This window comes from Lampris incognitus, chromosome 16 (genome assembly GCF_029633865.1).
Source record: "Lampris incognitus isolate fLamInc1 chromosome 16, fLamInc1.hap2, whole genome shotgun sequence".
In the NCBI taxonomy this organism is placed as follows: Eukaryota; Metazoa; Chordata; class Actinopteri; order Lampriformes; family Lampridae; genus Lampris; species Lampris incognitus.
In genome coordinates, this window is record NC_079226.1 from 14,289,748 (window position 1) to 14,303,620 (window position 13,873).

Genomic DNA, 13,873 nt, shown 5'->3' on the forward strand with positions numbered 1-13,873 from the left:
ACCCACATCCGACTTCCCACCAACAGACAAGCCCAATTGTGTCTGTACGGATCCCTGACCAAGCCAGAGGTGACACAGGGATTCGTACCGGCGATCCCCGTGTTGGTAGGCAGCGAAATAGACTGCTACGCTACCTGGATGCCCATATCGCCAGATTCTTGCCCATACGCAGCCCTACTCATGGTGGGCTAAGGCACTTTATGCTGGTTTTTCTTTTAATTTGTCACCTGTCTGTCTATCTGGTAACGAGAGAATACCACTTGGTCATTCAGAACATACCATATATTTGCCCAAGGACGTTTATCTACAGTCAGCAAACTCCTTCTGCGTTTGATGTAAAATATAAAAAACAATAGCCATATCTCGGGATGATTAGTAAGACGGTATGAACTTACAGCCGCTCCAGCTTTGGTAGATGAGTGAAGGATTCTGGTTCCAATGACTCAATGTTGTTGAAGTGCAGGTACCTGTAGGAGAACAGAGCACCGAAACAGCACAATACAAGTGGATTAGAGTGCTCCTGTCCAACTAAACCCCTGAGATACCATTTCAGTTCACCCGGTGAGTACGATGTCTCTAAGTGGTGGGTTGACAAGGACCGCTAAAGAGTAAGACACTTTCCTCTCAAAGGCATGTTCCCCTGTCCATCCCTGGCACCCTTATAGTGGATTTTTAGATGTGGTGGGGGGGTTTTTCTTTTTAGCTGTAACTGAATGCTGTCAGGCAAAAGGAATTTGCAGTCCAGACCTTCATCCTCAACAGTTAATACACGGGTGTTGCAAAATCCTACATTTGGAGACTGCCTTTAAAATGAAATTGCCCACTGGTGAGACGCACATACATGGACTATTTTGTGGAATGCAACCACAATTTATACCGCTTAAAAAAAAAAACCCCCCGTTTGAGCTGAGAAAACATAAATCACACCATATGATAACGTTTAAAAAGGTTAGGGGAATGAAATCCAACTGATGTCTACATGGTGGCTGTACGGATTTGTCTGGGTATGTGCTTGTTTAGACAAGGAACACAACAGTCGAAGCGGTGAGGTATACACACAACTGTATAAAACAGAGAACACAACATGCCTCCAGCTATGTTTGTAACAAGGGTAACGTATCAACAAAAATCCATTTTACTTTTGTCCACTAACACTTTTTAACGTTGGACGCTGTGCTGTGTTTTTATGGAGATTGTGCTGGAAAACAAATTTTATGTCTTGGATTGGAGAGGTCCTATTGAGGGTGTTGGCTAAAATGCGCTGCAGCGCCAGCGGATGTCCCAGCGCAAGACAACACAATCCAGACAGCCATGTTACATAGCAGAGGGAGGCAGTCAGTAGATAGCTTTAGCGCCAAGGATACATTTTATGATCTCTTCATTATTCAGGATTAAAAATGTCACCGTTGAGATAGTACGTCGTTCTTTCAAGACTATTTATTGCACCTTTTTCAGGTTTAGACATAACTCTGAGATGAGATGGACTCACTTGGGCATTGTTCTAAGTGTGCTGAAGAGGACTGGAAACGCAGCCAACTGTGCACATATCACTTAGTCACTTCAGCGCGCATTTGGCCAAAAGTTGTGATGTGTGATCTTTATATGCTCAACAACAAATCTGCTCATACAATCGTGAAACACCAATGGTTGACTAGTGGAGGACTGCATATGTATTTAGGTCTTGGCAGCTACATCTGTTTATCCCCCCCCCCCCCACAAAACCAGCGTGTGTATATAGAAGCTCTGGGAGCTGTTGCCCTATGGAGATGTCGGGAGAACATTAAAGTGTGTGCAATCTGGCTAAGAACTTGTCACCCACATATAAAACCCTTCATTACTGTAGCAAAACTCAAAACAGCTGCAAGGCATGAAGCCTGGAGTTGGAATTGGTTTCGCTTGGTGAATTAGCCATTTGTTCTTTGTTGATGTGGTCAAAGAGAGGCCCAGTAAGTTGCAATCTCCTTCAAGGGTTAAGCAAGCCTAATTTTCTAAGGAAAAGTTGCATGTCAGCCATATTGGTTATGGTAACCACACTTACTGGCCCGAGGGGCCATAGCTGCAGTTTTGCCTAAAGTCATACCCCACTGTGGCAGCTTCTCTAGTTTAACAATGGTCGAAGAATTTCGATTCTTTAGATACGGTTTCTGTTCAAATGAGGCACAATTCACACCTTTGAAAACATCAACAGGTCATCGCTGAATGATTATGACTCTCGAACATGCAATTTGAAAAAAGACGCAACAAATGGACGGCAGCATTTTCTCATTGAAGCAACGGGGAACTTACAATTGCCTGCCAGGGTAGCATGCCTCCCAGATAGCATGTCAACAACAGATAAAAAGTTGAATTTCATTACATGAATTACAAATAAATAAATGAAAAATAAAAACACACACACTGGAAGGTTCATGAGAAGTAAAGAGCCACAACGCTCGGCCACAATGTAGGCGCTTGTAGCTCCAGCTTAAGCATGTGAGAAGCCAAGCTTTGCTGCTGCAGGTTGAGTTCACTATGCTAGCACATGGCTAGACATCATGCTTTAGCTTTAAAAGGGGGGGGGGGGGCGGTGCTCATCTGTCATTGCGGCCACGAGGCATGCGACTCATGCAAAAGGGGGTCAAGGGGGGGTCAGCGGTCAGCGTGACACACAAGGGTGGGTGCACATAGGGCATGCATAGTGGTGGGTAGAGGGGTATTTGGAGGGTTGGGGTGGGGGTGGGGGGTCTGGAGTACTGGTGTCACTTTTCATGAGGAATAACTGAACAGTGATATCATGATACCTCTGTAAGGCCTACATAGTCATGTCATACTGCATTCATATAAGAAATAATTTAGAGTCCTGTTACATCTGGCAGCATTTTAGATGGTCTTGATTCGGGAATACTGTCCTAAAAAAAAAAAAAAAAAATCCTGATCTATGAATAACTGATTTAGGACCAGGCAGGTCTTACCAGGCTTCATGAATCCTTTTTTTTAAAGTTGTCCTTTAAAGCAAAGGGGAATAGAGGTATTTCACAGAAGGGCAGGTGATAACAGTAGATGGGAAGAGGGACAGCAGCGCGAGCGAGCGAGCGAGCAGAGGGAAGAGGAGGACGAGGGAGTTGGTCACTTACAGTTGCTCAAGAGAAACAAGCCCCTTAAATGCTTGTCTGTCAATTGATTGGATTTCATTCTTGTACAAATAGCTGAAAGGAGAGATAATCAGTAACATTAGTAACACACACACACACACACACACACACACACACACACACACACACACACACACACACACACACGCATGTACAAAAGTGCATACAAATGCACATGTGCACACAGGATCATCTGACTTATCTCTGGTTACAAAGAGAGAGAATGCATAAAGGGGTCAGGTTGAGATCTTAAGGCCGTCATTTTAACATGGCCAATATTTTGGGGTGCATCTAACTGTCGCCATAAATGTTGACGGCATCGCAATAACGCCTTCTGCACGAGCACGCCACACAGATATCACTAGACATAAGAGGGACACCAGAGACCTTTCCACAAGTGTCCGATCCAATTTTTTATTTATTGGATTGCCCCTCTTTTTCTCCCCAAGTGTACCCGTCCAATTGCCCCACTCTTCCGAGCCGTCCCGGTCGCTGCTCCACCCCGTCTGCTGATCGGGGGAGGGCTGCAGGACTACCACATGCCTCTTCCAACACATGTGGAGTCGCCACCTGCTTCTTTTCACCTGACAGTGAGGAGTTTCACCAGGGGGGACGTAGCGCATGGGAGGATCACGCTATTCCCCCCAGTTCCCCCTCCCCCCTGAACAGACGCCCTGACCGACCAGAGGAGGCGCCAGTGCAGCGACCAGGACACATACCCACATCCGGCTGCCCACCCGCAGACATGGCAAATTGTGTCCGTAGGGACGCCCGACCAAGCCAGGGGTAACATGGGGATTCGAACCGGCGATCCCCGTGTTGGTAGGCAACGGAATAGGAATAGACCACTATGCTACCCGGATGCCCCGGTCAGATCCAATTTTACATCCAAACACACATTGATAGGATTTAAGGCGGGGCCAAAATTGTATGGCGTTCACATAGAGGTTGGGGTATTTTGGAAAAACTAACCCGGTCACATTTTGACAACTCGGTTCATATGGCGCGCTCTACACTCGACCACGGTCTAAAGAATGAAGTGCTCCATGGTACGCCATAGTGTTTATGATTCCTGTAAAATTGTACCAACCAAACATCCCATTTACTCATGTAAACAATCACCTGGCTGTGCACTCCAGGCCACAGCGTAAACCGTGCATAGTAATGGCATCCATATGGGCCCGGGCCTCGCAAAGCAGTTTTCATAAACCATTAAGACTTGACCAGGAAAGTAAGTTAGTCCGTATCACTCCCTGGGATATTTGTTAAATCAAGTATTCCAGGAGTGGTGCAGAGTAACCGCAGTGAAATCTGCAGTTAATTAGGCCAATTAGGATAGGACAGTTTTTGCACAATTCAACAAACATCCATTATCATAACAGGGAAACAGAAGAGGTCATTTCTGTTAAATTGGTCAGTGCATCAAATTCAAAAACAAAAAGAAAAACAAATCAGCTCATTATTGGGTACAAGGACATCAAGATCATCACAGAATCATTACAGTTGACATCACACAAAGGAAAACATCACTTTGAACAAGTTTTTCGTTAACAGTCATCTTTTCTAAATGACTTCCATATTGCCACTTGAGGCAAAGTGGAGCAGCATGAGGCCTGTACAGCATCACCGCAGTGACCAGCCCCACCGGCACGCACACGCGTGTTTCCCTTCCCATGTACACGATAAAGAAATACGACACTAAGACAACATGACTTACAGCCATCTGCCCTTTCATCTCTCATCCCACACTCCCCCGCCCCCCGCCCCACCTCACTATTCACGGACGTGATGAGAGATGCTGACGTCTGCTTGGCAGATATGGCTCAACGTATGGAAAAATAAACACCGTCCCCGGTTTTCTTTTATGGCACTCTGTGCACGACACATCGCTACCGCTTTGTGTGTGTGTGTGTGTGTGTGTGTGTGTGTGTGTGTGTGGAGGCTATTACAGATAAGATGTCATTGGTGAGCACAAAAAAAAAGAAGCATTCAATCACACCCGACTTGGTTGACAAACTGGGCAGAAAGTCATAATTTCGGTTGGTCACAGCCTCGGGGGAAACGAGAGGAAACTAGTCATTGATGACCCTCTGCGAAAGGACAGAGTCAAATTTTCCACTTAAGACAAATTACCGCTTTTTACATTTCCGTTCAGGGCAAATCCGTAAGAAGTGATCCAAACAATCAGTGCAACAATGGAAAAAAAAAATCTTCCTTTGTGAATTTCCAATTTACACAGCTTGTCTATGCGGTCATATGGATGATGAATAATTTGATGATGGAAGGTTAATCTAAGCACTGAAGAGTCAAGTGTGTGTGCATGCATATGTGTAGGTGTGTGTGTGTGTGTGTGTGTGTGCATGCATGCACGTGCACTTGGGGTGCTTTTGCGTGGGAAACCGGATTCGGAAGCTGCGGGGTCAGATCTCAAGAGGCGCTGCAGAACGCTTCAATAACCCGAAAACCTCTTGCGGCCCGTCTATTTGAATTCCTGTAAATTCAGGGCAAGAACTTAAAAGCTGCAGTCGTCAACATCCTTGATTTAGTTTGTTTTACCAGCATCTGTGGTGATACTGGCCATTGTATTGCTGGTGTTTGACCGCTCTGAGCCCCATAGAGATCCATGTGAAGTGAGAGAGAAATGACATGGCGGCTGCGGTGCCATTCTGTCAGCGCCTTCCCCACCATCTGACAGAAATAACAGTGGCTGAACCTGAATTTAGTTATTGATGCTACATCACATCTATGACTGGTGAGTGATAAATGGACCAATGGCAGGGGAGACACACCTCTCTCTCTCTCTCTCTCTTTCTGCAAGACACTATAATATACTTTTGCTTGAGAAATAGCAATTAATGTCCTACTATAATTTTCGATTGGAACAAACCCCACTCTTCCGAGCAGTCCCGGTCGCTGCTCCACCCCCTCTGCCGATCCGGGGGGAGGGCTGCAGACTACCACATGCCTCCTCCCATACATGTGGAGTCGCCAGCCGCTTCTTTTCACCTGACAGTGAGGGGTTTCACCGGTTGTAGCGTGTGGGAGGATGACGCTATTCCCCCCAGTTCCCTTCCCCCCTGAAGGGTGCCCCGACCGACCAGAGGAGGCGCTAGTGTAGCGACCAGGACACATACCCACCTCCAGCTTCCCACCTGCAGACACGGCCAATTGTGTCTGTAGGAATGCCCGAACAAGCCGGAGGTAACACGGGAATTCAAACTGGCGATCCCCATGTTGGTAGGCAATGGAAAAGACCACTACCCGGACGCCCAAGTAATGGTTTTAAACTAGGAGAAAAATACTTTTTTTTTCACATTTTGGGAAATTTTGTGGCGCTCATTTTGTTTCTCGTGTCGAAAATGAAATCGAAAATGAGTATTGTTTCCAAGTTCAGAATTTTGGTACACAACTCGCCACAATAACTTCAATTCTTCTTCAGATTTACCACTGCAGTATGTGTCCTTGTCCTTCCCCATAGATAGCTGCAATGGGGAAGACATAAAAAGCTATGTGTCATACCCGTCCCCCCGCCCTCCCCCCGGAAAGCCTTATCAGACAGTAAGCATGAAAACGAACAACTACAAAAGCGCTCATGATTAATAAATATCTGATTTATATAATCCTGTTTAGCTATTACACCAGCGATAGAGAGCATGAAAAAGGACTCCTGTTTGCATGTAAATCTTTAGGAGTCTCGCTCCAAATGACGTTGCCATTAACCGGGGAAGAAAAAAAAACCTGTTATCAACACCACATGAGACATGGAACAGTGCCGTCCCTTAAAGTCTGCTGCATTCTTGGACAGGACACAAGAAGAGACTCCCTGAATGAACTGGATTAACTAATCAAATCTGAGCCCGTGCTGTGGTGAACATCAACTTCAAATCCCCCAAAAAACAGCATTCACAAAATAAAAAAGAACTATCAAAAAAACTGACCAAAACAACAACAACAAAAAAAAGGGGGGAATTCACACCTTTTGACCCCAATATCTCATCCCTTTAACATGATAAACCTCCTGAGTCTGGCTAAAACGCAGTGAAGCTGTCCGATGGCTATGAAACTTCCGAGTCGCCGTCGTTAGACTCTTTGACCATTATCTGACCCTTTAACGAGGGGTTTCCAGTAGCCTGCTGACTGGTCCGTACAGTCGGGAGCACATGAAACACCCCCGGGGAGAGAGCTTTACTGGGGTTCAGAGGAAGGGAAAAGGTGAGATGGGAGACCCCTGTCTGCCCTCCCCAGGCTACAGCACACTGGAGGGAGGGAGGGAGGGGGGGAGGAGGAGGTAGGGGGCTGGCCTTAATCACAAGGGCTTGGGCTGCGGTGCTGGCTTCAGATTAACTCCGCTTTAAAGTGAGAGGGGCCCTGTAATTAAAATAGCCCCTATATGACCACAGGACTCCTGCGGGCTCCAATTACAACAAATTGAAAAGTGAGATAAGGGGCAGAAAGTGTGTGTGTGTGTGTGTGTGTGTGTGTGTGTGTGTGTGTGTGTGTGTGTGTGTGTGTGTGTGTGTGTGTGTGTGTGTGTGTGTGTGTGTGTGTGTGTGTGTGTGTGTTTTCATGTATGTTCTCATAGGGATAGTAAAATCATGAACCACCTACCTAGTGGGGAATTTCTTTTTTGGTCCCAGCAAGTCAAAAGGTTATTTCTGGGCTGCTGGCTGGGTTTACGGGTTATAGTTGGGCTTAGGTCCAGTATTATAGTTAGGCATTAGAATGGGTTTAAGGTTTAAGGTTCAGGGTTTAGGTTAGGTTTAAAAAAGAAAGAAAGCCACTTCATTTTCTCATTGTACATGTTACAATGAAACATTTTCTCCACATTTAACCCATCCTATTGTAAAGGAGCAGTGGGCTGCTGCAGCGCCCGGGGACCAACTCCTGTTCTTCTTTCCATTGCCTTGCTCAGGGGCACAGACAGTTATATTAACCTTGACACGCAAGTCTTTTTGATGGTGGGAGGAAACCGGAGCGCACGGAGGAAACCCCATGCAGACACGGGGAGAACATGCAAACTCCACACAGAAAGGACCTGGGACAGCTTGGGGTTCAAACCCAGGACCTTCTTGCTGTAGGGCAACAGCGCTAACCACTGGGCCACCGTGCCGCCTAAATATGGGTTACTTTTTGGTTCACCCTAAGAGCTAATGTCAGAATTATGTTTGGGGTTAGGGTTCGGTTTATGGAAAGGATTATGGTTATGGTTAATTCTAGGGTTCGGGGTAAGGAAAATGGGATTTTGACTCTTACAAATTTTTGTCCCCATGAGGCTACATAAACAAATGTGGGTGTGTGTGTGTGTGTACGGTGTGCGTGTGAAAGACAACAATAGAGGAAGAGTCCAGCACACACCCCGCTGCCCTGCTGGGCAGAAACCTATTCCCAGAACTGGCACGTTGGTCTGTGAAGCAATACTTGTCCAAGATACAGACGTCAGCGCTGATGTAACCTCACTGTGCGTCAGGATAATGCGATCACAGACACTTTGGGCCTTTCTCCGTGGTTCTTCTAGCTATTTAATGTTTTAACAGTACCAGACAGTGTTAACTCTTCCCGACATCATCTAATCAGACAGACGACACAACAGGATATCACCATCTTTGGGCTCGGTCAACACAAACCAAACATCGACGGTGTCTGTAACGTCAGGGTCAAGGGTCAAGTAAATAAAGGGAATGCAAGAAACTGGGCGAGGTAGAGGGCTGATTTTAGACATACTCAGACGTAAGTAATCGCATAAAACAGTCTGTGCACCCACCACAACTGAGGCTGGAGGGTTTGCAGACGAGACGGTTAGGATGACTAACAAAGTATAGGGGGAAACTAGCAGTGGCACAGCAGCACCCCAGGCTGTAGCCACCTCAGACTCAAACCCATCTCCGTTCTCAACACTGCCGCAAACTCAAGACATCTGGACAGAAAAATACAGAGGATCAGACAGATGGTGGCTTTTCATGGATACATTTTCTCTGACTAAGCAGTCTGGCAATGTCCAGTGTCAGCCCCTCTTGCAGTCAGCTGGTGTGTTTTTGTTGTTGCGACGCAAGTCGTTTTAACATGTTCCATCACGCTTTATCTTCAGCTGACCAAGCATAGCTTAGCATAGCTCAGCATAGCTTAGCATAGCGGGGACAACTTCAACAGCGACCTTCTTTTTTTCTTTCTTTCTTGCATGTTAAGTCTGATGGCACAAAAACGCAGCAATGTTGTTTTAAAATCCATCTCAATTGACCAACTCACAGATATTTGAGGTTTTCCAGGTCTTCAAATGCCCCTCTCGGGATTCTTCGTATATGATTATTGTTGAGGAGACTGTCAAGGAAAGAGAAATGATGATTAGACGGTGGTTCAGACATGTTTAATAAGTAGTACTGAGTGCAGTTCAACATAAGTGGCAGGGCCAAGACCAGTGTTAATTTTGTTGAGGGAAACCATATGGGAAAATATTCATCCATGACCCCGTTTGGATGACGAAAACAAGTCGATCCACTGAGCATTAGAATTGATTAAAACATGGCTGCTGTGCATTGGCTCTCATCTTGCTCAGAATATATCCGGTTGAATGAAGCCCACGTTGGGACCAAACTGTTTAGTTCCCCCCCAATTGTACCTGGCCAATTACCCCACTCTTCCCAGCTGTCCCGCTCGCTGCTCCACTCCCTCTGCCGATCCGGGGAGGGCTGCAGACTACCACATGTCTCCCCCGATACATGTGGAGTCACCAGCCGCTTCTTTTCACCTGACAGTGAAGAGTTTCACCAGCGGGATGTAGCGTGTGGGAGGATCACGCTATTCCCCCCAGTGTCTCCTCTCCCCTGAACAGGCGCCCCTACTGACCAGAGGAGGCGCTAGTGCAGCAACCAGGACACATACCCACATCCGGCTTCCCACCTGCAGACGCGGCAAATTGTGTCTGTGGGGACGCCCGACCAAGCCGGAGGCAACACGGGGATTCGAACTGCCGATGCCCGTGTTGGTAGGCAACAGAATAGACCGCTATGCTACCCAGACGCCCTGTTGATAAACATTTTTGTCAATGAAATTGACATTAGTCAAGACTTGTCAAAGTTGATCTCTGAACCCTGGCGCAGTAATAACCTGGGGGGGGGGTTGTTGGTGGTATGTGGTTCATTAGCTTTACACAAGTTAAAGTTGTTCTGCAGTATCAAACCACAATCATTTCACACGGTTGTCATTGTCTTCTCTGCAGCACTGTGCAGTCTAGCTCATTAAACATTGTTATGTTTCTTCCACAGGACACCACAGGATCCAGGGCAACCAAGAAGCCGGGGTTTCTGCAAATTATGGGAGATCTGGGGGGGCTAACCACCCATGAATGACCTTTGAGCCCCCCTTAAGAAGCAAAAATGTGCCATGGGGGGGGTTAATCATTGTGCAAGAGAGGTTTTTTTTTATAATGTTGCAGATGTTTGGTGCCTTCTTTTTTTCCCAGTTTATTTCAAATGAGTTCACAGTTGTATGTTGTGTACAGGGCACCCATGTAAAGGAGGGAGCTGGCACCCCCTTTGGTTTCCCCTGTATAAATAAGGGTCGCATGTACATGTATATAGGCTGACAGACATAGTGTGTCAAAGGCTGAACTCAGAAAAGACAAACCGATTTTCCTTTAAACACCTATTTTCCTGTCTGCAAGACACTAAAATTGGAAATGTCTCCGTGGTTTAGAGACGGCTGGGCTTTAGGATGTGTTATTCTATCCCAAAGCCCGGCGGTGGGACCAGAGGTTGAAAGGATATAAGGTCCCTCAATAGTCTGCACGGCTGGCCGTCTGATAGGAAAAGCTGGTCTCTTCTGCTGCCTTGGGGGAATTTTATCCACTTTGAACCAAAGTGTAGAACAGCTTGTTCATGGCTTGCACATGTCCTCTCAAACACCAGCACGTCTTCCAAAAAAATATGATCGGATCTAGATTTACACATTCATATTCCACTGCAGCATAAATCCACAAAACTGTTAGGATTTATGTTTTCGGGTGTGCGGTAGCTGTTAATTGACCTGTACAGTGTACAGTTCTCTACCATACTCTGTGCACAGCGGGCAGGGGTGAGAGTAAATGTTTGAAATGTTTTGAATATTTCAAGCAGTCAAAGTAGGATGGATTTATTATCCCCGTCAGTCAAACAGCCTTACAGTGGACATATTACTTGCAGGATATTACTTGCAGGATAAGCACAGCTCATGTTTCTTTAATTACTCAGAAATGTAACAGAACTAATATTTTACCCTAATGGTTGTGTAATGCAAAGGCGATGCCCCATCTAGCAGGCCGGACATATGATAAATGACCCAGTGAGTGAAGTGGAAAAATAAATTCCTGACAGAGTATGAGCTGACCTACATGTGTGAAACCACAGCAGAACAGAGAGCAAGAACTTGCAAACAGGACTCTCTAGGGATGAAATGGCAATCAATACCCAGTATGTGATTTTTTTTTCTTACACAATTGCATTACTATGCAATTCAGTGGGGTCTCAATGGGGTCTTCTTAGGGCTGTGAGTTGTCTCATTAACTATTTAACAACCCTTTTCCAACTGAGGGTACATTTACTCTTTTAACATGGGATATAGTTCATGTAAAAGACCTAAACAATGATAGAGGTTCCAGATCGGCAGGCAGATCTTGGATTCCAGCAGTAAGCAAAGACAAAGACTTACAGTGTGTTGAGGTTTTTCAGTCGTCTGAAGGAACCGGGTTGTAAATCCTTGATTTTATTAAACCTCAGGTCTCTGCAGAAAAGAAGGAACACACACACACACACAAAAAAAAACAGTTAATTATCAACACACCAGTTTCAGCGAGAAGACAACTAAAGTAAGGGCTTTAGGGTATCATTTATCTAACTCGCCTATTGCACCTTTTACCTATTTGTGAGGAAACGTCAATCCCCGCGGCAGTCTTGGGGGGGGGGGGGATACGTCATGCTTAAGGTGTGCACAGATTGCATTTGGTAACTGATACTTAAAGTAAAACCTTTTTCGTTGATGCACAGTAACTAGGCCTGCACATTTTTTGTGCAAGAACATCCAAAGTCCAAAGCACAGCCATCGTGAGGTAATAATTATGAGGGATGATAATTGCACGTATTACTCATGTCATAAGAATGTCATTCATCAAGCCTTAATTGTGAGGGTGAATTTATAAAACATTTGCCCTGAAGATAACAATTATGAGGCTAGCCATGGCGGTGAGCAGGTCCAAGTATAATTCTTCATGAACTTCCTTATTTGAAGATAATACGGCTTGACATGACACTAATCACTCCGGGTCGAATAACAAATGGCTGAGCGTGGTCACGACAGGCCTGTGGGGCTCAAATGACAAGTTAACCAGCTTGGTCTGAAATAATACCGAGATAAGCCCAGTCAAGGTTAAATCATTCTTAACACCATGTGGCTTTATGGGCCGCAGTGAGGCACACTGTTTTGTCATGAGGATATTTCTGAAGTTATGTTTTTAGAAGCCTTAAGTGATTCAACCTTCAAACGGGTCATTTTCTCGAGGTACTTTCAAAGGTGTGTGGGGGGGGGGTGTAAGTGAAACCAGCTATTCATGACAGATGTGAGGACAATGATCAGAATCAGAAACCCTTTATTTGTCGTTTCATTTCATGCCCTTGCGCACATGAAACGAAACGAAACATCGCCTCCCCCAGCCAACAGCAGTGCAACGCAAAGACAAAAACACATCCAAAAACTACAAGAACACATATATCCAAACTAACACATATATCTAAACGAAACCAATCACCAACTAATCTAGACTAAAAGTAAAACCCCTGTCCAGGAGAACGAACGCCAGCCAGGACGCAACTGGAGGTCTGCGTGGGCTAGCAGTTAGCTTAGTCTGCCCCGCTTCCGCGTCCTGTCAGACCGCCCACGGTGGAGTTACTGTAGTCAAAAGCGTTATCTTCACTGGTGCTCTGCAAATTCCCACAAAGCCACCGCCACCTAAACATCTGCAGTTGTTTTTCTTCTCTAATAAACAGACCCGTGCTACAACAACAGCCGTAACAAGATGAGCTGCGCTACGTGAGTCTGCAAGGTTCCCCGATAACACAGTGTGGAGGAATCCTCCATCCACAGACAGCCACGAAGCAGATAGCTTTACTGAGGAAAGGGAGGACTGTAGCAGATCCTCTAGACAGCATGACCCCCCCCCCCGCCCCCGATGACAACTAATACTGTCTATACCGACATTTTTTCTCAGCACATTGCTGTTAAATGAAGTTAAGGAGACAGACTGCCACAACAGACACGCTACCACTGAGCAATGTACTTTCTTCTTCTTGTGTTTTTACTCATTGGGTTTTCGTTATTTATATGACCTTTTTATCGCAGCTTTTAAGTTATTTTATGACTGGTATGGTAAGGCACTTTTTATGAGGCCTGTAAACAAGATATGTGGCATCAGTTTGTTTGCATCAAATTTGCGCTTTGTAGTTTTTAACCTGGAATGCTTCCTGGAGAACAAATTGACCTGCACATGCTAGTAAAAAAAACCAACAAAAAAAAACCCCCAACAACTTTGAACCTTGAGAATGAGTCACTAAATGTATGCATACTTCACTCATAACGCAAAGTCCTGTTGATGCTAAGCAACTCCAGTTGGGAGCAAAACGACTGGTTTGTGGCTTGAGCTGGCAGGTGAAGAGTAACGGCAAAGAAAATTGGTCTTCTTTTAGTTTCGAAGCAAAGACAAAGGTTTTGCTCATCTTATA

General features: G+C 45.6%; 1 protein-coding gene across 1 annotated transcript in view; it reads right to left on the minus strand.

Moving 5' to 3' along the window:
- The window catches only part of LOC130126397 (peroxidasin), a 75,069-nt gene that overhangs the window by 45,360 nt on the left and 15,836 nt on the right, over positions 1-13,873 (minus strand). The window contains exons 2-5 of the mRNA XM_056295891.1: positions 11,811-11,882; positions 9,375-9,446; positions 3,114-3,185; positions 396-467 (exon numbers count right to left, since the gene is read on the minus strand). Of these exons, the coding sequence (XP_056151866.1) occupies positions 396-467; positions 3,114-3,185; positions 9,375-9,446; positions 11,811-11,882 (288 nt within the window). The remainder of the gene's footprint in view (positions 1-395; positions 468-3,113; positions 3,186-9,374; positions 9,447-11,810; positions 11,883-13,873) is intronic.